Here is a 24,444-nt window from a genome sequence, read left to right on the forward strand (position 1 = left end):
ATAGTCCAACAGGTTTATTTGTAATCACAAGCTTTTGAAATGCTGCCCCTTCATCAGGTGAAGTGAAGAAATGCACACAGATCACAGAATTTATAGGCAGAGAGATCAAACGAAATGGTGTGACTGGAGTGTTGAATAGTAAGCCTCAAAAGTGATCAAAAGTGTCAGATGGTGTGAGTAAAGTGTCAGCATCTGGCAAGTAAGTGAAGGGGGTGACCTATAATCCAATTAATTAAGGCAGAGAGATAATTACAAAAAGTTAAAAATAAAGTGGCGCTGGAGACAAACCAAATGACTGGAATGACATGATAGGTATAAGAGCCACATGCTGAGGGTCTAACCAAGGTAACAAGTAATTCAAAACTGTACAAATCTAATTAAGGTAGAGAGATCATGACATGTCATCAAGGTGTTAAATCAGGACAGTAAGGAAGATTTTACAAATACAGAAGAGTATGTTGGGGTTACATGTAGCGCGAGAGTCCATGCCACAGAAAAGTAATGGTTGACTTCTGTTCCCCCTGAGATGCCTAGCAAAATGAGAGCTAGAATATTGTCTGGAATCCACATCATAGGAGGGATGTGTTTGCACTGGAGAGGGTGCAGAGGAGGTTTACCAGGGTATTATCTGGGCTGGAGAGTTTCAGCTACAAAGAGAGATAGGCTGGAGTTATTTTCTTTAGAACAAAGGAGATTGAGAGGGGTCAGGATTGGGATACATGCAATTATGAGGGCAGATGTAGGATAGACAAGGAGAAATGTTCCCCCTTGGTGGTGGGATCAATAACTGAGGAGGGGTGGAGGGGGGCGGGGGGAGCACAGATTTAAGGTAAGGGGCAGGAGGTTAAGAAGGGATGTGAGGAAAATCCTATTCATCCAGGGAATGGTGGGATCTGTCTGTAAGGATGATGGACTGAAACCATCATAGCATCAAAGTGTTTGGATGTGCTCTTGTGATGCAAAGGCAAACAAAGCTGTGGGACAAGTGCCAGAAAATGGGATTAGAATATTTAGGTGACTATGTTTGACTAGTGTGGACATGATGGGCCAAAGGGTCTTTTTCTATGCTGTAGACCTGCATGGTTCTGTGAGTACTTGTTTCCCCGTAGAAATGCTTACTCTGCTGGCTGCTAGACAATCATTATGGTGACCTTTCCATTTCACTGATTTCAAGCTGATTTCTACTTACCCTCTATCCTTCCCAAAGGACTGGCAGCAAGTATTTTTCTATCAAGGATGATTGATTTATAATTTAATCACGATTTGAATGTGCCGTGCTCATCGGGAATATCGTTGTGTTATCTTTGATGTGTCTTGAATATGACATTGAGCATTTTCATTCTTCAAAATAGTTGTGATCAACCCTGCTTTTTAAAGGGCAAGTGAATTATATTACTTTTGTTAAAGGTCAGATACAATTCCGGGAACTCCCCCTGAATATGGTCGCTGTTGTGTGAGGGAAGGGCAAAAAAGAGGTCAGTCAGCAAAAAGATCCAGTGTCAGGATTACTGATCAGTTCCAATGGCTCAATGGGAAACATATGAAGAAATTAAAACAGGAGGCCTCCAGTTATTAGATTAGATTAGATTACTTACAGTGTGGAAACAGGCCCTTCGGCCCAACAAGTCCACACTGACCCGCCGAAGCGCAACCCACCCATACCCCTACATTTACCCCTTACCTAACACTACGGGTAATTTAGCATGGCCAATTCACCTGACCCGCACATCTTTGGACTGTGGGAGGAAACCAGAGCACCCGGAGGAAACCCACGCAGACATGGGGAGAACCTTATAGATGAGGTAAGAAAGCTACTCATTAGCAAGTAGCAAGCACAAGAAAGCAGACAGTAAACCTAGTCAACTAATCAAAACTGAAATCACGCATCACCTATGGAGAGAGAGAAAAACAGAGTTTACAGGACAAATGTGGAACTTACATTGAATGATGCTGGACCCTCATTTCTCCCACTGGAAGCCTATGTCCTAGAGTCACTTTGTTAGATTGACTGCTGCACAAAACCTGGAACTTGAAGTTATCCAGTTCCCCGTCAGGACGTCGTTCCAAAGCAACAATTCACTTTCAGATTGCAGTCACTATTGCTATATAGGTCAGTTGAATGCAATAAAAAATCCACAATAAAGATTAAGATAACAGACTAGAATCACATAATCATTATGGCATGGAAGGAAATTGTTTGGTCCATCATGCTTTGCTGGTTCTTTATAAGGGCAATTCAACTCTTCACAAAGGTGTAGAGTCATGCAGCAAAGAACCAGACACTTCAGTCCAACCAGTCCATGCCGAACATAATTCCAAACTAAACTACTCCCAGCTGCCTGCTCCTGGCCCATATCCCTCCAAACCTTTCCTATTCATGTACTTATCCAAACGTCTTTTAAACAATGTAACTGTACCCCCACCCACCACTTCCTCAGGAAGTTCATTTTGCAGTCGAACCACCCTCGGTGTAAAAGATTTGACCCTCGTGTCTCTTTAAAATCTCTCTCACTTGTCTGCTTTTTCACCATAGGCCTGCCATTTTTTTTCCATTCAGTTGCCATGTCTCTATCACATTCTCAAGCAGTATATTTCAGATCCTAACCATTCACTGCACTTTATTTTCCAATCGCCTTAGAGTCAGAGTCATACAGCATGGAAACAGATCCTTCAGTTCAACTAGTCCACCCCAACCATGTTCCCAAACTAAACTAGTCCCACTTGCCATCTTCAGGCCCCCATCCCTCCAAATATTTCCTATTCGTGTACTTAGTCAAATATCTTTTAGACATTGTAACTGTACCTGCACCCTCTGGCAATTCATTCCACACATGAATCACACTCTGTGTAAAAAAGTTGCCTCTCATGTCCTTTTTAAATCTTTCACTTTTCACCTCAAGAATATGCCCCCTAGTTTTGAACTCGGGAAGAGAGAAAGACCGTTGCTATTCATCTGATCTATGCCCCTTATGGCCACTCAGGGGCCTACCATGAATTGTAAGAATCATAGAATCCCTACAGAATCCCTAGTATGGAAACAGGCCCTTTGGCCCAACAAGTCCACACTAACTGTCCGAAGAGTAACCCACCCAGACCCATTCTCCTACTACTCTACATTTACCCCAGACTAATGCACCAAAATCTACCCATCCGTGAATACTATGGGCAATTTAGCATGGCCAATTCACCTGACCTGCACATCTTTGGATTGTGGGAAGAAGCTGGAGCACCCAGAGAAAACCCGCACAGACATGGGGACAAACTCCAAACAGACAGTTGCCCAAGGCAGGAATCGAACCCGAATCCCTGGCACTGTGAGCCACCGTGCTGCCATTGTACAAGTCCAATGTCTACTAACTCTTGATCCTTCTTCAACATAGGAATAGGAATAGGCAATGCAGTCCCTCAAGCCTATACCACTGTTCAATGAGATCATAGCTGATCTGTGGCCCAACTCCATATACCTGTCTTTGGCCCATATTCTTCGATACTTTTGCTTGCTAAAATGTTATCTATCTCAGATTTAAAATTAGCAATTGATCTGCATCAATGCTATTTGTGGAGGAGAGTTCCAACCATCCCCCACCCTTTGTATGGAGAAGTGCTTCCTAACATCTCTCCTGAACGGTCTGGCCCTAATTCTCAGAATAGCCTAATTCTGCTCATATGTCTTATAGTATTTTATGCCCTTGGGTCTAGACTCCCAAATCAGTAGAAATAGTTTATATTTATCTACCCTGTCTTTTCCTGTTAATATTTTCAAGACTTTGCTCAGGCTTCACCTCATAACCTTCTAAATTCTCGATAAAACAGGCCTAATTTCTAAAATCTCTCCTCATTAACTAACTCCTGAGGTCCAATGGGAATGGTGTCTCTCGATCCACCTTGTCTAGCTCCCCTCATGATTTTGATCACCTCTATCATACCTCCTCTCAATACTCTTTCCTGTAAGGAGGCCAGCTTCTTCAGTCCATGGAACTGAACTTGCTTATCTCCAGACATATTCTTGTGAAGATTTTCTGTACCCTCTTGAATGCTTTCGTGTTTTCTTCTAAAGTGTGATGCCCAGAACTGATTGCAATACTCCAGCTGAGGACAAATCATCATTTTATATCATAACTTCCTTACATTTGTACGCCGCACCCCTATTTAATAGTCCAGGATGCTATTAGCCTTATCAATCACTCACTGAACCACTCAATCATTTGTGCACGTAAATCACAGGTCCCTCTGTTCCTGCACTCCTTATTGAATAGTTCCCTTTATTTTGTTTTGCTTCTCAATCCTTCTCACATCACAATCCTACATATTTGATTTTATCTGTCCATTTTGCCAATGTCCTCTTGAATTTTATCACTATCCTCCTCATAGTTCACAATACTTGCAAATTTTGTGTCAAAACTTTGAAACTGTGTTCTGTACAACCAGGTCATTAATGTGTATCAGTAAAAACAGGGATTCTAGCACAGAACCTTGGGTAACCACTTAGCATTCCTACCTCTAGCAATGAAAAGCAAATGTTAACCAATACACTCAGTCTGAGTAGAGAGAAACAATCTCATATCCATACTGATGCTGCTCCTTTTGTCTCATGAGCTCCGAACATACTGACAGATCTGTTTTACAGAACTTTGTCAAATGATTTTTACAAATCGATGTATATTGCATCAACCACATTACCTTTATCGATCCTCTATGTCACCTCATCAAAAAGCTGTATTGGTTAAATACAATTTAGCCTGACTAAATCCTTACTTTATTCATTCACATTTGTCCAAGTGAGGATTAAGTTTGACCTCAATTAGCACCAAGGATCAAATGGTTGGCCTGTAGTTACTGGGCTTCTCCTCTTTTGAACAAGTGTGGGATATTTGCAAATCGCCAGTCTCGATATCTCAAAGACTGATATAGTTTTTTGGCCATACCCCCCTGGAAAATATAATTTCAATGTTTGTGTTGAGTCACCTTTATAAAATGCTTACTGATGTTAAACTTCAAAACACGGTTTATGGCTATATTAAAGTTTGCTTTATTTTGTGTTGAGTTTTTATACAAGAAACATAGTCCATGCACAACATGTTACATTTGCCAAGTTCAATTTGAAGAATATTATTCCTTTGTAAAAACTGTATTCGTATTTTACAGTTAACACATTTCCTAAAAACATTTTACCTGAATCAATGCTTAAAGGCACCTGATAAGTTGCATTGTCAGCATTATTGTAGACACATTATAATTCATGTACTGGTGTTGTAACAGCTGAAAATGTATCCATACAAGTGCAGTCCTCATAAGCGCTGAGTAAAGCCAGAGACACAGACCACATGAAATAGGGTATTAACACTGAGAATGTTTATTATTAGGGAACCGTTGGGAATTAGGTTCAAGTGTCCTTTTTGTGCTGCACAGAGTCAGAATGCAGAGCTACCTCTCTTTTCAGATCTGCCACTCTGCCCTCAGCAGCCTGACCATCCTGAGAAGTTGTTGAAATGGCGACATATTTGCACATCGAAGCCTGTCCTACGTGTGCTGCTTTTCTGTCAGGAACGTTTGGAAAGGCGTTGTCAGAAGTTGAAACTGATTTCTCTTGTAATGTTTGCTCAAACAGACATCCTTGTGTAAGCAGCTCTCTCTCCTTGGTATTTCTCCATTTCATTCTGCGATTCTGGAACCATATTTTTACCTTTCGAGTTGAAAATGTCAAAGACAGCATTAGTATCCTCGAGAACGTGACTTTAAGAAGTTCTGAGATTTACATATTAATGAACCGAAACCTGCAATCCATTCTAAAAGATGAAAGACTTAATAGCAATCTAGGTTTGTTCAATGTATCACTTTAATTGCATGACACTATGATTTTTTTACTATAAATTCTGATTGTTATGATTCTGCCCCACTAGCTCCCTGACGAAGGAGCAGCGCTCCGAAAGCTTGTACCACCAAATAAACCTGGTGTTGTGTGATTTTTAACTTTGTCCACCCAAGTCCAACACTGGCACCTCCACATCATAGCACTGGTATTAGCATTGCAAGTAGCAATGGCTAGCCAGGATTTGGCTGTTTTAGACTAAACTTGCATTTTATACAGGCAGCTTAATCAAAATAATGTCACAATTTCATCATTGGGAAGAATTAGGATGGAATGTTTTCAATTTAGAAGTCTTAAACTTTTCTGATAAGTAGTAAACAGATACAATTTTTCAAGTTAAATTCTGCATATAAACTAAACGGCTAATTGTAAGTTGTGACAACATTATAAAATGATGTAATGTTCCCTGTTAAAACCCTTGCTCCTGACTGGTAAGGTAATTAACTACAGTCCACAAACATCTCCCTCCATCAGAGACTGACACAATCTTAATGGGTACTGCTCCACAAGCATGGGGAAGATGCAGAGATAGGTCTTTATGACCACAGCCCGTGTAAGGATTGAGCCTACTCTTAACGGAAGCAGCTGATCTCACTGACAACCTAACACCCCTCAATTATGCCCCATACTCATGACTGACCCCTACGGTCCTCACTGACCCCTCACAACAACTAAGTGATCCCTACAAACCTCATTGATGCCACATTATTCTGATATCCCATACACTCCCCTCACTCCTCACTGACCCTCCATACACTTCTGACTGTGAAGGTTACCATGTTTGTATTCCAAACATACTTTCTTCATTTTGTTTAAGGTAAAATTTACAATCAACTAGTGGAAATTGGCATTATTCATTTTTATGACAGTGATTAGATTAAGAAATAAACAAAATGGGCTGCACAGTGGCTCAGTGATTAGCACTGCTGCCTCACAGCGCCAGGGACTCAGGTTTGATTCCAGCCTTGGGCGACAGTGTGTGGAGTTTGCACATTCTCACCTTGTCTGTGTGTGTTTCCTCCCACAGTCTAAAAATGTGCAGATCAGGTGGATTGGCCATGCTAAATTGCTGCAAATGTGTTGCTGGTCAAAGCACAGCAGGCCAGGCAGCATCTCAGGAATAGAGAATTCGACGTTTCGAGCATAAGCCCTTCATCAGGAATAAGAGAGAGAGAGAGCCAAGCAGGCTAAGATAAAGGGTAGGGAGGAGGGACTAGGGGGAGGGGCGATGGAGGTGGGATAGGTGGAAGGAGGTCAAGGTGAGGGTGATAGGCCGGAGTGGGGTGGGGGCGGAGAGGTCAGGAAGAGGATTGCAGGTTAGGAGGGCGGTGCTGAGTTGAGGGAACCGACTGAGACAAGGTGGGGGGAGGGGAAATGAGGAAACTGGAGAAATCTGAATTCATACCTTGTGGTTGGAGGGTTCCCAGGCGAAAGATGAGGCGCTCCTCCTCCAGCCGTCGTGTTGTTGTGTTCTGCCGGTGGAGGAGTCCAAGGACCTGCATGTCCTCGGTGGAGTGGGAGGGAGAGTTAAAGTGTTGAGCCACGGGGTGATTGGGTTGGTTGGTTCGGGCGGCCCGGAGGTGTTCTCTGAAGCGTTCCGCAAGTAAGCGGCCTGTCTCCCCAATATAGAGGAGGCCACATCGGGTGCAGCGGATGCAATAGATGATGTGTGTGGAGGTACAGGTGAACTTGTGGCGGATATGGAAGGATCCCTTGGGGCCTTGGAGGGAAGTGAGTGTGGAGGTGTGGGCGCAAGTTTTACATTTCCTGCGGTTGCAGGGGAAGGTGCCGGGGGTGGAGGTTGGGTTGGTGGGGGGTGTGGATCTGACGAGGGAGTCACGAAGGGAGTGGTCCTTGCGGAACGCTGATAGGGGAGGGGAGGGAAATATATCCTTGGTGGTGGGGTCCGTTTGGAGGTGGCGGAAATGGCGGCGGATGATACGTTGTATGCGGAGGTTGGTGGGGTGGTAGGTGAGAACCAGTGGGGTTCTGTCTTGGTGGCGGTTGGAGGAGCGGGGCTCAAGGGCGGAGGAGCGGGAACCGACACGGTCCTGTCCCCTTTAGTCCAAGAACTCCCCACCTACGTTCGGGACACCACCCACGCCCTCCACCTCCTCCAGGATTTTCGCTTCCCCGGTCCCCAACGCCTTATTTTCACTATGGACATCCAGTCCCTGTACACCTCCATCCCCCATCACGAAGGACTCAAAGCCCTCCGCTTCTTCCTTTCCCGCTGCACCAACCAGTACCCTTCCACTGACACCCTCCTTCGACTGACTGAACTGGTCCTCACCCTGAATAACTTCTCTTTTCAATCCTCCCACTTCCTCCAAACTAAAGGAGTTGCCATGGGCACCCACATGGGCCCCAGCTATGCCTGCCTCTTCGTAGGATATGTGGAACAGTCCATCTTCCGCAACTACACTGGCACCACCCCCCACCTTTTCCTCCGCTACATCGATGACTGTATCGGCGCTGCCTCGTGCTCCCACGAGGAGGTTGAACAGTTCATCAACTTTACTAACACCTTCCATCCCGACCTGAAATTCACCTGGACTGTCTCAGACTCCTCCCTCCCCTTCCTAGACCTTTCCATTTCTATCTCGGGCGACCGACTCAACACAGACATCTATTATAAACCGACTGACTCCCACAGCTACCTGGACTACACCTCCTCCCACCCTGCCCCCTGTAAAAATGCCATCCCATACTCCCAATTCCTTCGTCTCCGCCGCATCTGCTCCCAGGGGGACCAATTCCAACACCGCACAGCCCAGATGGCCTACTTCTTCAAGGACCGCAGATTCCCCCCAGACGTGATCGACGATGCCCTCCACCGCATCTCCTCCACTTCCCGCTCCTCCGCCCTTGAGCCCCGCTCCTCCAACCGCCACCAAGACAGAACCCCACTGGTTCTCACCTACCACCCCACCAACCTCCGCATACAACGTATCATCCGCCGCCATTTCCGCCACCTCCAAACGGACCCCACCACCAAGGATATATTTCCCTCCCCTCCCCTATCAGCGTTCCGCAAGGACCACTCCCTTCGTGACTCCCTCGTCAGATCCACACCCCCCACCAACCCAACCTCCACCCCCGGCACCTTCCCCTGCAACCGCAGGAAATGTAAAACTTGCGCCCACACCTCCACACTCACTTCCCTCCAAGGCCCCAAGGGATCCTTCCATATCCGCCACAAGTTCACCTGTACCTCCACACACATCATCTATTGCATCCGCTGCACCCGATGTGGCCTCCTCTATATTGGGGAGACAGGCCGCTTACTTGCGGAACGCTTCAGAGAACACCTCCGGGCCGCCCGAACCAACCAACCCAATCACCCCGTGGCTCAACACTTTAACTCTTCCTCCCACTCCACCGAGGACATGCAGGTCCTTGGACTCCTCCACCGGCAGAACACAACAACACGACGGCTGGAGGAGGAGCGCCTCATCTTTCGCCTGGGAACCCTTCAACCACAAGGTATGAATTCAGATTTCTCCAGTTTCCTCATTTCCCCTCCCCCCACCTTGTCTCAGTCGGTTCCCTCAACTCAGCACCGCCCTCCTAACCTGCGATCCTCTTCCTGACCTCTCCGCCCCCACCCCACTCCGGCCTATCACCCTCACCTTGACCTCCTTCCACCTATCCCACCTCCATCGCCCCTCCCCCTAGTCCCTCCTCCCTACCCTTTATCTTAGCCTGCTTGGCTCTCTCTCTCTCTTATTCCTGATGAAGGGCTTATGCTCGAAACGTCGAATTCTCTATTCCTGAGATGCTGCCTGGCCTGCTGTGCTTTGACCAGCAACACATTTGCAGCTGTGATCTCCAGCATCTGCAGACCTCATTTTTTACATGCTAAATTGCCCATAGTGTTAGGTGCACTAGTCAGAGGGAAATGGATCTGGGTGGGTGTGGATTTGTTGGGCTAAATGACCAGTTTCCACTCTATAGGGTACCTAATCTAACCTGGTAAAAACATCCCAATGTAATATCGTATACAAATTTCACTTAGTTCATCAGAAAATGAACTTTCGCATCAGAGTTTTGTAATATTCTTCAGTGATTGCACATCTAAGAGTAATCCATTTGAAGTTTAGCCTTGGCAGGTTCTGCAATATCTTTGCCTTGACCGGGTATAGTCTTCATTACTTGGACCACAGTAAAGGTTAAACAAGTCATTGGGAAATAATGACACATTCCAAGAGAATTGTAACAATGACCACTCAGTCCTCTAAACAAATGAGGATGTTTGAGGTCATGTTACTGTATGGAAACTGGCAGGATGCAGAAAACAAAACACTGGAAAAACCGCTTCAGTTCTGACTTAAAACTCTTCCTTTTCCCACAGATGCTGCCAAATTTGTTGAGTTTCTCCAGCATGCTCTGTTTTCATTTCAGATTTCCAGAATCTGCACTAAATTGCTTTTGTTTCAGCAACTATAACCCAATTTGGTAGCACTGTAAACAGCTGCATACCATGCACTTTAGCGATGTGATCTATCTGCATTCAATACAGTGGAAGATTTCCTGTTGTCCAGGTCCCTAATGGTTTTAGCTCTGGGTAAAATGCTTAGATGATGTCTCAGTAAATGAGCTCCTTGCCTGAATCACAATATTGATCGATACTGAACATGTCTGAAATCCCAAGCTTTTGTGGATTTCCCAGATATGCTTTCACAATTGAACCCAATGTGAAAAACATCTAGGTTTTCCAATTAGGGCAAACATCGAATAAAGTGGATTTGTACCCACTCTCAGCAAAGAGTGAGTGCCCAACATCCAACATCAATGTTACATTGGAGGCTGATGTTCTGTCCTCCATTGAGGTATTTTGCTAAAGCACGCAGCTGAAAAACGTCCATTCTCCTTCTTTATTCACTGTGCTTCCTTCATGATTGCTGAGCCCAACACCAGTCTTGACAACAAGATTACAGACTTTGACACTGAAATAAACATCTTCAGCAGCCCTTGCATCCATCAGTTTAAGGAAATAAACGCACGGTGTACATGGACAGGGGCTTTTCCCCCAGTCACACTTAGGCAAGTATATGTTAAACTAACATGCTCGCCCAACAGGAGAGGGGAGTGTGCGGTTCAGGAGCCAATGGAGCACATCATGAATTAGTCTTCTGGAAAGCTAGGCCTGTAAAATCCAGCCACCTTTAAAGTTCTGTGTAATTAATATTCTTTATAACATGAAAGTGACCCTGCTGTATACTGCTACTCCTGCAAACTTTGCACATATGAAGTTGTATCCTGAGAGGGAGCTTTGCCCTCATAGAAGATCTAGGACCAGAAGGCACAATCTCAGAATTAAGGACCACCAATCTAAAACTGAGTTGAAAAATAAGTTCTTCTCTCAGGGAATCTTTGGAACTCCTGGTCACAGAGAATTGTTCAGCAGAGTCCCTGCGTGTACCCAAGGTTGAGATAGATTCTTGATCAGTTGGGGAATCAAGGGTTACAGAGGAAGGGGAAGGAAAGTGAGGAATGTTGGATCAGCCATGATCTTATTGGATGGCAGAGGAGACTCAAGGGGCCAAACGGCCCATCATGGTCTTGAAATACAAACAATGACCAGAAAGATCATATCAGGACATCAAAACCATGAGTAGGCCGGGCAGACTAGATAGAAGAGGGCACAGGCTCAAAGTGATGTGCAAATGAAACAAAGGTGATGCGGAAAAGAACTTTATCACCCAGTGAGTAGTTAGGGTCTGGAATACACTGTGGGATATGCAGATTCAATTGAGGGCATTCAAGGGGGCACTGGATAGTTATTTGGATGGAAATGGAGTGTAGGGAGATGGGGAAGGAACAGGATATTGTCACTAGTGACCAGAACAGGTACAGGACCAAATGGCCTCCTTCTGCACTGTTACTATTCTGTGGTTCCGTGATATCTTTTAATCAACGTTCCGCCAACATTGGCCAGCCCAGATCTGGAACACACTGCCAATACTTCTCTGATCTGCTTCACTTTTCCTTTTTATGGCACTCTGAGACCCACTTCTTTGGCCAAGCTTTTGATCATTGAACTCAATATCTCCTCAGGTAGCTCAGTGACACATTTTCCTTCCTAATCCTCCTGGGAAGCATCTCGAAATTTTTGACTACTTCAAAGTCATGCTGTATAAACGTAAGTTGTTGCTTCTACTAATTGCTCACCAAGCAGGTTAAGATGCTGACATAAAGGTACCGGAATTCCAAAGGACTGGTCTCTCATTAGAGCGAGAGCGCGAGTGCAAACCAGCCAATTAAACAAACTGATCCCATCAATGCTAAAAGGTCATACCTGTGAATCTTTCAGCCCAAGGTGGGTGGCCAGTTTCTTCCTGTCCGTTTTACTGATGTACTTCTGTTTCTGAAAGGTTTTCTCCAATGCTTTCCTTTGTTCCTCAGAAAACACCACTCTGCGTAGGATTCCTCTTCGCACTTTGCTGTGACTAACCTGGGGCCAAAGTGGAAAGTCACAGCTCCTGAAAGAGCTGCTAACTAAAGAACAAAATAAACATTTTTAGGTCTGTAGGAAATGCCCAGGACTGACCTGCAAAACTCCCACTTACTAATTAATCTTTGGGGAAAATGATGATTGGAATGTCACTGGCCCAGCAGAGCTGTGGGCTAATGCTCTGGGAACACAAACTGGTGGAATTTATACTCAATAAAACATTCACCACATTAATGATGATAATATCATCAATTGTTATAAAAATATATCTGGTTCATCAACCCATATTTACTAATGGAAACCTACCATCCTTACCCAGTCTGGCCTACACATTACCTGAGATTCTTAACTATCTCAGAATTGGCTTAGTCAGCTACTCACTGCAAGGACAATTACAGACCAGCGAAAAATATTGGCCTTTACCAGCAACATCCACATCTCCCATAAAAGAATAATGGCCTTATCCTTCAATTCTCCAGAAACAGAACTAGGTATATCCTGCTTTCCTTATCATTTCACTGGAGGCTGTTCAGTGAAGGTTTATGCCAATGATCCCCAGTATGCAGGGACTGTCTTATGAACAAAGGTTGAACAAGTTGGGACTCTACACATTGCTGTTTGGAAGAACGAGCGGTGAGCTCATTGAAACATACCAGATTCATAAGGGGTTTGACACTGTAAATGCTGAGCAGATGTTTCACCTCATGAAGAATTTAAGACCAGAGGGTATCATCTCAGAGTAAAGGGGTGCCAATTTAAGACGGAGATGCAGAGTAATTTCCACCAAGCATTGAGAGTCTTTAGAACTCCTTGCCTCAGAGAGCTGAGGGGGGTTGGGGTCGGGGGGTGGTGGGTGGGAGCAGAGTCCTTGTGTATATTTAAGTCTGAGATTGATGCTTGATCAGTCGGGGAATCAAGGATTATGGGAAAGGGCAGGATAGTGGATGCGAGGAATGTCGGATCAGCCATGATCCTATTGAATGGTGGAGTGGGCTTGAGGGGCCTAATGGCCTATTCCTATTCCTATTTCTGTGGTTGAAACAAATTCTATCAGGAGTACTTGATAATCCATGTTATTTATTGCAGGTAACTCTTACCAAAGCCAATTTGAGGATCTATAATTGATGAGCAATTGCAGAGTTTGTAGTTTGTGAGCATCCCAGTTGGAATTTGATTCCTTTTGATTGGCCAAATCAAATTCTGTCTTTATTACTCAGTGTATCAGGCATTTTTAACAAATGTTTTAGGTTCACACTTTGCAAAGTCGCTTGTTTATAACAAACCAAATTTAAAATAAATTCATGCACGGATGCAAGGTGGAATTAAATATTGTGCTGGTGTTCTGTTTTGCAGCAAACTGTATGAACCTTCTTATTGTCACATGTACCTGGGTACCTTGAAAAGTTTTGTTTTATGTGCAGTGCAGACAGGTTATACCATACAAAGTGAGTGAGAGTAATAGTGAGGAATATAATGTTATGGCTGCAGAGAAGGTGCACAGAGAGCAAGATCAACATTAAATTTAAAATTAGTGAAGTCCATTCAGAAGTCGAACAACAGTGAGGCAGAAGCTAGAGGGTGGCATGGTGGGTCAGTGGTTAGCACTGTGGCCTCACAGCGCCAGGGATCCGGGTTTGATTCTAGCCTCGGACGACTGTCTATGTGGAGTTTGCATATTCTCCCAGTGTCTGCATGAGTTTCCTCTAGGTGTTCAGGTTTCCTTCCACAGTCCAAAGCTGTGCAGGTTAAGTGAATTGGCCGTGCTAAATTGCCCAAAGTGTTCAGGGATGTGTCGGTTAGGGGTAAATGTAGAGGAATGGGTTTGGGTGGGATATCCTTCAGAGGGTCGGTGTGGACCTGTAGGGCCGAAGGGCCAGTTTCCACACTGTAGGGCATCTATTCTAGAGTCTCTTCGTTCATGTGTTTAAGCTTTGATATCGTCTCTTAAAATAGACACTAATTAATAGATGACCCTATAACCATTTTTTTGTTTGAAGGTGATTGTTTCAGAATTTTTTTTTTACGTTACATGATAATGTCAATAAATTTTTGAAACACATGTATTGAGAGCTATGATTGCCATGAACCATCAAAACAATCCAATCATGACACTCATTGGAAGCCTCATTCACATATCTGTACACAAATTAAATATTAATTAAAACATTATGTGGCCTGCAACATCAAGCAAATAGAAGTTTTAAATTAAAATCTTATTGAAAAAAATTATAAGGAGGTAAAACGTAGAAAAGAAGTTTAGAATAATAGGTTAATTAGCCAATTTAATGCAAAAATGGATTTAAATAGATCATATTCATGAAACTAAGCTTAATGTTACTGAAAGTCAAGGTGAAGCACATATTAAATTGCTATTACATTCATAACTGACATTAGGAATCATTTTTATATAGTTATGTCATTCGTGTAGGTAAGAGTGCAACATAATTAATGTATCTTATATGTTTGACATCTGTATCAACCCATCTGCAAACAACCCCTAGATAGTTGTAAGATTTTGTTTGGCGAGTTATGGAATGTGGCATCACTGGCTGGGCCAGCATTTATTGCCTGTCCCTACTTGAGAAGGTGGGGGTGAGCTGCCTTCTTAAACCCACAACACCCTTAGAGAGGGAATTCCAGGAATTTGACCCAGTGGCAGTGAAAGAACGGCGATATATTTCCAAATCAGGATGGTGAGTGGCTTGGAGAGGAACTTGCAAAGAGTGGTGCCCCCATGTATCTACTGCCTTTGTCCTTCTGGATGGTAGCAGATTTGGAATGTGTTTTTTTAAGAACTTTTCGTGAATTTCTGCAGTATATCTTGCAGATGGCAAATATTGCTGCTCCTGAGTCTCTGGTGATATTTAGAGACGTGATGCCAATCGAGAGGGTTGCTTTGTCTTGGATTGTGTCGAGTTTCTTGAGTGTTGTTGGAGCTGCAATCATCCAGGCAAGTAGGGAGCATTCTGTCACACTCCTGCCTTATGCCTTGTAGATGGTGCACAGACTTTGGGGAGTCAGGAGGTGAGTTACACCCTGCAGATTCCTAGATTCTAACCTGCTCTTGGACCCACTGTGTTTATATGTTCGGAGGAAGGGTCACTGGACCCAAAATGTTAACTCTGATTTCTCTTTGCAGATGCTGCCAGACCTACTGAGCTTTTCTAGCAAATTCTGTTTTTGTTTCTGTGTTTATGTGGCTAGTTAAGTTCAGTTTCTTGTCAATGGTAATCACAGGACGTTGATAGTCGGGGGATCCAGTGACAGTAACACCGTTGAATGTCACAGGGCAGTGGTTAGTTTGCCTCTTATTGGTAATAGTCATTGCCTGGCATTTGTGTGGTATGAATGTTACTTGACATTTGTCAGCCCAAGACTGGATATTGTTCAGGTCTTGCTAAATTCAGCCATGAACTGATTCAGTATTTGAGGAGTTGCAAATGATGCTGAACATTGCACATTCATCAGCAAACATCTTCACTTCCGACCTTTTGAGGGAGGGAAGGTAATTGATAAATTAGCTGAAGATGGTTGGACATCGGACTCTATCCTGAGGAACTCCAGTTCATTCAACTACATTAATTTCACAAGTTTCACAAATGCAGAAAGATTGATAATCAATGGAGAAGGATCTTTACTATTTTTAGCTCCTTTATTAAACTGACCCAACAAGTTATAGAGGAACCTGTACTATACCATGAAGACAAAATAGACAATAATTTATGGGCGGCACGGTGGCACAGTGGTTAGTACTGCTGCCTCACAGCGCCAGGGACCTGGGTTCAATTCCCACCTCAGGCGACTGACTGTGTGGAGTTTGCACGTTCTCCCCGTGTCTGCGTGGGTTTCCTCCGGGTGCTCCGGTTTCCTCCCACAGTCCAAAGATGTGCGGGTCAGGTAAATTGGCCATGCTAAATTGCCCGTAGTGTTAGGTAAGGGGTATATGTAGGGGTATGGGTGGGTTGCACTTTGGCGGGTCGGTGTGAACTTGTTGGGCCGAAGGGCCTGTTTCCACGCTGTAAGTAATCTAATCTAATCTAAACACTAATTTTCCCAGTTACTGGAGCTGACTAATGTCTGTTAATGTTCCAAGAACTAATAAAGCAATTTCTCCATTTACTGCAATTTATGAAGTACCAGTGAGAATCTAATCTATATCTTTAGCACGTCAGAATTTAGTAACTTTTCAAACCACAGCATTTCCCTCATCCCACTATTTTCATCTCTATGCATTGCAACTCCTTTATGATGCTGCTGTCATAGCCTTCCCTGAGTGAAGCTTGAGTTTCTATTGGTTGGATCTTACCAAGCTCCCCAAATCCCTAAGCATACCCTAGTTATCTTCCTTTAAGTGTCTCATCCTATCCTATTTCTCAGACTCACTTTCAGTCCCATGCCCACATTTGCACTACTCTGGTTGTAGGACAATTCTAGATTCTCTGCCTCCGTTGCTCCATCACGGATATAGTGGCCCAGAGGGCCTTTACTTACTCCCATTCTGCTTTCATGAGCCTGCTAAACATTCTGTCCAATTCTACATTGTTTTCCCTGCCTGCTTTCTGTTGACTTTCCTCTGCTTCTAGTTATAGGTTTGGAAGCACCTTTCCCCTGTAAGGAGCCCAATATAACAGCAACCAGTTGTTGGGATGAGAGAGCGAGGATTTTTGGCTGGATGGAGATTTAATCATACAATCAGAAAAGTTATCCATGTTTTTGCTTCTAAGCTCTGTTCAACCACTGACTTGTATTCAGGTGGACATAACGGTCTACCCAGACCTGTTAAAGAAAGTCTATAAAAGTCAATTTAATTTATGTTTCAATGATTGCAGTTTGCAGAATTCCCCCAAATGGAATGTGACAGACAGAAGCTAAGACTTGCAAACAGAGCTTTATTTATGGCAGTACGAAAGGCTACTTGACCCCCTTCCAGTGTTTTCTTAATGTAGGCTGATTTGGAAAGTTCATCTGCACTGTGAAAAATAGTGACGAGGTCGCGTGTGGATGAAGAAAGTGAAAGTGGCAATTGGTCATGGTCCTGTTGGCCATTGTATAGAAGCCACAGCCATGTAAAACGCTCTGTGGGAAAGTGGCAGCCCCCTGAAAACATCTCAGAGAGTCTCAGCTCATTAAACAGCCAGAATTTGCTGCTTCACTTGTCAAGAAGCATTCAAGTTGGCAACTCTTCTTTTGAGTTGTTTTTTTTTTAAAAGCTATTTAGTCACTGCAAATCTGAATTCACTTAACAGTCATTTGATTTAAAGCCTTCAGAAAACCGCAACATCACAAAATGTATCACTAATGTGTTGAATGAATTTAATTTTTAATTAGATACTAATCCTTCCCCTAATTTATTTAGGATGTTATTGATTTTAAATAATTTAAATATAGATTACCTTTTACCCCTCCAGGGTAAATTGAGATATAATTACTATAGTACAAACATTGGATTAGATTAAGAGTTAAACAATAGATTACTTTCATACATTTTAAATAAGATAAAAATGTTTGCAATACTATTGTAAAGAACACAAATCTTTGGAATCTTAAAATCATCAAGGAGAAGACTGAGTTATTAATACATTAATTGTGAGGTTGAAACGTGGCATTTGACTTGTAATCATTTTTCAGACCACATGAAATCGTATTGCTACGGTATACAAAACAAATCAAGCATTACTGATGCCGTACAAAAACTTACTCGGAAAAGCAGTGGGGGAGATCGACTGCTGACAGGACCCACCACAGCAAGCCAGGAAGACCTGGGGGAAAGTCGGCAGGAAACATTTGGATAAAGCTACAAAATATTAAACCAGAACAAAATGAGATAAGTTTGTTCAGTGTACTTCACCCAACCTAAAATGATAAAAGCTACAAAAATATTTCTCAAATTGATTAACAGTGAAATATTCTGCACAATTCTAGTGTCTCAACATGTGCTGTAAAACAAAGAGCAAAATAATTTGAGTTTCTTGGGTGTGTTACACTACATTGCATTGTGCAAGCCTTTTTGTTGTTGGGTGCTTAGCATTCTTAGCACTGAATATTTTTAGAATTAAAGAATGGTTCCAGCACAGAAAGAGACCATTCAGGCCATAATGTCACCATTACTTTCCTGTAGTCCCAGGGAACCAAAGTTCCTCATCCCTGGAACCCTGCTTACAAATCTTTTCTGCACTTCTCTAACATTTATACATCCTTCCTAATGTGTGGTGCGAAGAATGAGGCACAATATCCAATTTAAGGCAGACTAGCATTTTACACTCTAAATAGTTTATTAAACTTTTTTAGGTGATTTGATTTATTATTGTCACATGTACCTAGGTACAGTGAAAAGTTTTGTTTTGCGTGCAGTACAGGCAGATCATACCATACAAACTTCATAGGGTGATCGAACAGACTCTCTCTCATCACACTTTCTCTCTAAGCTACACAGCCGCAGAGCTGCTAGGAAGTTCAACATGCTAACACACTGACTTCTGGCTCCCAGAGTCACCATCGCTCATTGATCTCCACTGTCCACATAGCGAAAAAAAACACAATTCCAAGGAGCACAGTTCTCCTGTCACTGTCTATGATCTGTGCACATTTATCCCCAGATCCCTCTGCTACTGCATTCTGTTTTCAATTGTGCTTTTTATTTCATAGTTTATCTCCTCTTTTACCAACACAATGAATCATTTTACATTTCTCTGCATTAAATTTCATCTGTCACTTATCCACACAGCCTATGCTGTTTTAAAGTTTAACACATTCCTTCTTGCCGTTCACAATATTTTCAAGTTTTATCTCATAATCAAACTTCAAAAATTGAGCTCTAGATACATATGTTTAGGTCATTCATTTTTGTAGGGAAAAAGCAGAAATCCAAACACCAATACATTGCAGAACCCCACTATAACCATTCCTCCAATCCAAACCAGAACTAATCACTGATACTGTCTATTTTCCCTCACTTGGTAAATTTTACATCCATTTTGTGAGCCTTTTTTATTCCACAATCTCTAATTTTGTTCATTCTTCTCAAATTTTTAGAAGTCCATGTACACAACATCAACCATATCCATCCTTTCTCTATTATCTCGTCAAAAAAACTCAAGTTATTAAACATAATTTGCCTCTGTGGCTTTCCTTAATTAACCTGTATTTGCCCAATTTGTTGTTAATTTTGTCCTGAATCATAATTGCTAAATATTTCCAATCATCATTTCCTATCATCAAGTCTAAACAGAGTTGTCTGAGGTTACTGGGCATATCTTTTTGACATTTTATTGATTAAGTAGGTAACATTTGCAATTCTACAGTCATTCAGCAGAAACCTGTATCCATGAATAATTGGAAAATTACTGTCAGAGTCTCCACATTTTTCATCCTTTCTTCTCTTAGTATCCTTGGATGCATCTTATTTGGTTTTGGGTCTTACTGCTGCATTAATACAGTGACCTACTTGTTTTGTTAATCAAAATGCTTAGCCAGACCTAAGAAAACTGATCAAGTATGAGATATCAGCATCTGATGAATCTCTATCCATTGGGTTGTAGTCTGGAAATTAAAAAATGAATTCAGGCTCAAAGTAGGTGCCTTTAAGTACTTCAAAATATTTTCACAGTATATATAAAAAAAAACTAAAAGGTATTCCCACATTAACTTTGAAGCATAAGTGGCAGATTCATCTTACATTCTTCAGTATAAAAGTGATAAATCTACTTATATGAGGTTATTTGCCAAAGTGCACAGAACTCCCTCATGGGTTCCTTTACAGAGATTCTGATACATTCTCAGGGTCCTTTGCTTTTAATTTTTAATATTATGGTTCTGGAAGTAAGCCAAGAACAGACGAGCTCCAATTCCCAACAAACAAATCCTATGAAATCTTTAAGAGCATGGACCATCTTATTATTCTTTAATACTTGCTCCAGTAAACATTTGAAATGTGAATTGAAAAACAGTTGAAACTGATACATAATCAAACCAATGAAATTAGCCCAATAGAGGAAATCACTTCCTGTTTAATTTGAGACAACTTACATCCATCTATTATCACTTTAGAGCCATGTTGCATTGATGTGGAGTCTGTAGTTTAACTGCAGGGATCAATGTTTCAATTATTCTTCACCATCAAGTTTAAAAGGTAATCCATGACTTCATCTGAATGATAGAGAAATATTCCCCTTGGCTCATTTATGAATATTGCAGGGAAGCATATGAAATTTTCCAATTTATTTGGAAAAAACATGCTGAAACTACACAACAGATTGATCAGTGTCTGAAAAATTAATGTTGGATGGTCAGACAGCTGAATATTTCCACTGTGTGATTGTCTCCGTAACTCAAATTTTCTTTATAATTTGTGATTTTGTTTCAATTTTTAAGAAATATATTTACAGCAGGTTTTTTTTTAAATGGCATTTTAAATTTTGGGAAAGATTGAAGTTTAAACTTTATAACATGGCTGGCTAAATATTACAAAGGCGACATTAATGAAACAACCTTTATCAGTTAAAGTGCATTTTCAAGAGAAAGCTTACATTCTTTGTGCAAATGCTGGAGTTGTTTGAATATGAGTTTTCAAGCACCTTTTTGGGGAATAATTTTTTAAAAATACAGTCCCTTTTTTGGTGTAATATGTGTCATCACACGTTCTGTTCATTCACATCCTGAAGAAAGTTTTCTGGAGTTGAAACATTAACTCTGTTTCTCTCTTCACAAAAGCTGCCAAAGCTGCTGAGTTTCTCCAGCATTTTCCACGTTTGCTTCCAATTTCCAGCATCCACAGTATTTTGTTTTATATCATCAGACATTTCTGTGACTTGCAAAAAGTACTTTGGGGTTGCTACAAATGGATCTAAATTATACTGCTGGTTAAGGAAAATGGAGGTCTATGCAAGGGTACAAGCACATTTCGAGTCTGTTCTCCTCAGCTAAACTTCCCCTCTCTCCCCTCCCAAAATATATTTCATTCATAAAATTTATAAATGTCCATTACAAGACATTCCAAAGTTGATATTACGTCAAGGTGTGAACCAATTCAATTTCTTCCAACACTGCATGATACTGGATTTACAATTGCAATTAATATTTACGGTTTTCACTACATGTGACCATACAGCTGAAGCAGTTTCACCAATGTTCCAGCCTCTCTGTCACTGAAAGCCCTCAGGGAAGGTGGCTTTTCCCAAATGCCCTTTCCCATCAGCTGCTCCAAGTTTTAATGCCTCTGCACATTGTTCTGCACCTTGGAGTGCACCAATCTGCAACACTCCTGTTCCATTCAAGTGCAGGTTACATTACAAACAAATGTTTCAAGAAGTTGGCTGAACTCCAAATACACATCTAAGGAACCTCAAACTTTATTACAATGATGATCTTCACAAGGTGACCTCACATCTCTGGGCGACATCACATAGTTCGTCTTGATGTAAAGCTGAACCTATTTCTCCAAATTAGGTGATGCAGCTGGCCTGGTGGTGTTTCAGGAATGTCACTGGATACATGGCATTGTCAGAATGGGTGAACACTATCTGATCGTGTCAGGAATTATAGAATGGTGCTTTTTGTCTTTTTGGTTTCATGTATCGGTGTGGTGGATCCAAACAACATCAGGCCAGCTTTCTCAACTTAGAAACAAGCTTGAAATGGGCAAACTCAAATTTCAGTGATGCTGCAGAAAGTAACAATGCTGTGTGTCATAGTAATGATTTGGAGATGCCGGTGTTGGACTGGGGTGTACAAAGTTAAAAATCAACTAGGCAAAAGTGAGGACGGCAGATGCTGGAAACCAGAGTTTAGTTCAGAGTGGTGCTGGAAAAGCACAGCAGGTCGGGGGGGGGGCAGCATTCAAGGAGCAGAAAAATTGACATTTCGGGCAAAAGCCCTTCATCAGGAATAGAGGCAGGGACCCTCCAATGTGCAGAGATAAATGGGGGGGGGGGGGCGCGAGGAGGGGAGAAGGTAGCTGATGAAGGAGCAGCACTCTGAAGCTAGTGCTTCCAATTAAACCTGTTGGACTATAGCCTGGTGTTGTGTGATTTTTAACTTAAGTGTGTCATACTAACAGAACTGAGCTCCCCAGGGAACTCCTGAAGAAGGGCTCATGCCCGAAACGTCGACTCTCCTGCTCCTTGGATGCTGCCTGACCTGCTGCGCTTTTCCAGCAACACATTTTCAGCTCCCCAGGGAACTCGTGGTTTAAAGGTTACTGTGTTCAGAAATGTTATTACACACCCTAGAGCAGGTGGGACTTGAACAGAGACCTCCTGGCCCAGAAGTAGGAGCATTACCACTGTGCTAGAAAAGTCTCGTCAACTCATGTTTTATACAATAACTAGTTTGGAATTCTGTTCAGCAAGGACTGGTTGGACTGAAGGGTCTGTTTCTGTGCTGTAGACTCTGTGTCAGACATACAATAGGTTATCCTGTACCTATGGAAATAACAGGCAGGTCAATGTATCAGAGACACAAACAATGCAGTGCCTGTCCTCGCACAGATGTACATTTTTAAAAGTTTATTTCTATTTGTAGAAATGACATGGGTGTTCCTATTTCCATTAGCGTCCTAAATTGCCCTAGGAGACCCGAATAATGGCTTTGCCGTGGGCTGGAACGACATTGCATTCAGCATGAAGCCCAGTTGGCAAGTACCCTGGCACAGTCATCTTGGATTCAGAATAACTTAATTTTGATTCATACCACTACTTTTGTGTTACCGTTTATCTGCTTCACTTTTAGTGCCAAAATGACACAACCTGCAATTTAGCTGTAATTTGTACTGTTGGCTTTTGGAATTTTATTTTACTTTTTCTGCAAGAGCATTTAAATAATTTGCAATAAAATTACATCAAACTCTGGCTTAGAATATGAAGTAAATTGCAAAATTATACAAGGGCAATTTCCAAATATTACAAGTCAGCCCATGACAGACCTCTTTTTTTTAACTAAATAGCAGCAGCAATATAAAACAGGGGCATCTGTTTATGGCACACTTACGGGTCAGATGCAAACACAAGATTTAATTCAGAAATGGCACTGTCAAAAATACTGCAGCATTGATAAATTGCGGTAACATTGATGTGGTCTGCTGAGTAAATGAAGAAGTGAAATCTTACCTATTTCAGGGTAGGAGGCAGTTTGAGTGCTGGAGGTGGCTGGCGCAGGCGAGGGGTTAACGAGCTGCTGAAAGGAGGGTCTTGTTGAACGGGGACCTCCCGAGGGACTGATTTGTTCCGCAGTTTGGGGCACTTTCACTGGGAAAGGGTTTCCAGCGCTCGGGCCATTCACCCGGAGCAAATTGTCAATGAGGAAACTTCTGCCCAAGTTGTGGAACGCGGGCAGCTGTGGTGAGTTCAGAAAAGGGAGTGAGGCCGGTTCTTCCCAGGACACTGACGGTGTTGGGATCAGACTGGGGAACATGATGGGAGTGAGCAAGACAGGGCAACTCCAATGTGGAGAGATAGCCTCTCACTCCAAGCAGCTACAGATACAAATACATCTAAAGGTGCGAGCGACAAGTGACTGTTCTGAATGTTGGAACTTTTTTTGGAGGGGGTGTAAAGTCTGGAGGGAGTATGGCTTTCTCAATAGAAACTGCGATGCAATTGGCCCGAAACTTTCCATGTGATTCTTTGGAAAGCTATGACCAATGTTATTCTGAGGGTGCGGAAGGTGTGTCCCTGTAGCTAAACAGCAGTTACAACTCAAGGAAAAGTTCACTCATCCTTTCTCAAGCGAGCAAGTTACTCAAATGCTGTATTTACTCTTTTTTTTCCACACAACTTTTCTTTTGCAAGTTTTCTCCCATCCCGAGGAACTAACAAATTGTGTGAAATAAGACGAAAAGCCGGATGCTGGAAATCTGAAACAAACTCAGAATTGCTGGAGAAACTCAGCAGGTCTGGCAGCATCTGTAGAGAGAGATAGGGAGAGGGGCAGGGTTAATGATTCGAGTCCAGTGATCAAGACTCAGTTAAAAAAAAACCGAAGAACCGCTGGAGATCTGAAAGAAACCAAAACAGAAATTGCTGGAGAAACTCAGCAAGTTGAAACTGCCTCCTGGAGAAGAGTCGCGAGACTCGAAATGTTAACTGTTTCTCTCTCCACAGATGCTGCCAGCCCTGCTGAGTTT

General features: G+C 42.5%; 1 protein-coding gene across 1 annotated transcript; it reads right to left on the bottom strand.

Moving 5' to 3' along the window:
- Nucleotides 1-5,383: 5,383 nt before the first annotated feature.
- On the bottom strand, nucleotides 5,384-23,732 carry LOC132825035 (homeobox protein DBX2-like). The gene is made up of 4 exons (XM_060840041.1): nucleotides 23,429-23,732; nucleotides 18,025-18,120; nucleotides 12,171-12,370; nucleotides 5,384-5,683 (listed from the first exon to the last, which is right to left on the bottom strand). The coding sequence occupies exons 1-4, from the start codon at nucleotides 23,730-23,732 to the stop codon at nucleotides 5,384-5,386; spliced, it is 900 nt and encodes a 299-aa protein (XP_060696024.1).
- Between the last annotated feature and the right edge of the window lie 712 nt (nucleotides 23,733-24,444).

The sequence above is a fragment of the Hemiscyllium ocellatum genome, chromosome 19 (genome assembly GCF_020745735.1).
Source record: "Hemiscyllium ocellatum isolate sHemOce1 chromosome 19, sHemOce1.pat.X.cur, whole genome shotgun sequence".
Taxonomy (NCBI): domain Eukaryota; kingdom Metazoa; phylum Chordata; class Chondrichthyes; order Orectolobiformes; family Hemiscylliidae; genus Hemiscyllium; species Hemiscyllium ocellatum.

Bases quoted from the DNA above. Each gene is read 5' to 3' on its own strand.
- LOC132825035 (XM_060840041.1), bottom strand. From the start codon at position 23,732: ATGTTCCCCAGTCTGATCCCAACACCGTCAGTGTCCTGGGAAGAACCG. The intron at 18,121-23,428 runs GTAAGATTTCAC...AATATTTTGTAG, and splicing joins TGCCTCCTACCCTGAAATAG to CTTTATCCAAATGTTTCCTG. The intron at 12,371-18,024 runs GTAAGTTTTTGT...TTTGTTCTTTAG, and splicing joins CTCCCCCACTGCTTTTCCGA to TTAGCAGCTCTTTCAGGAGC.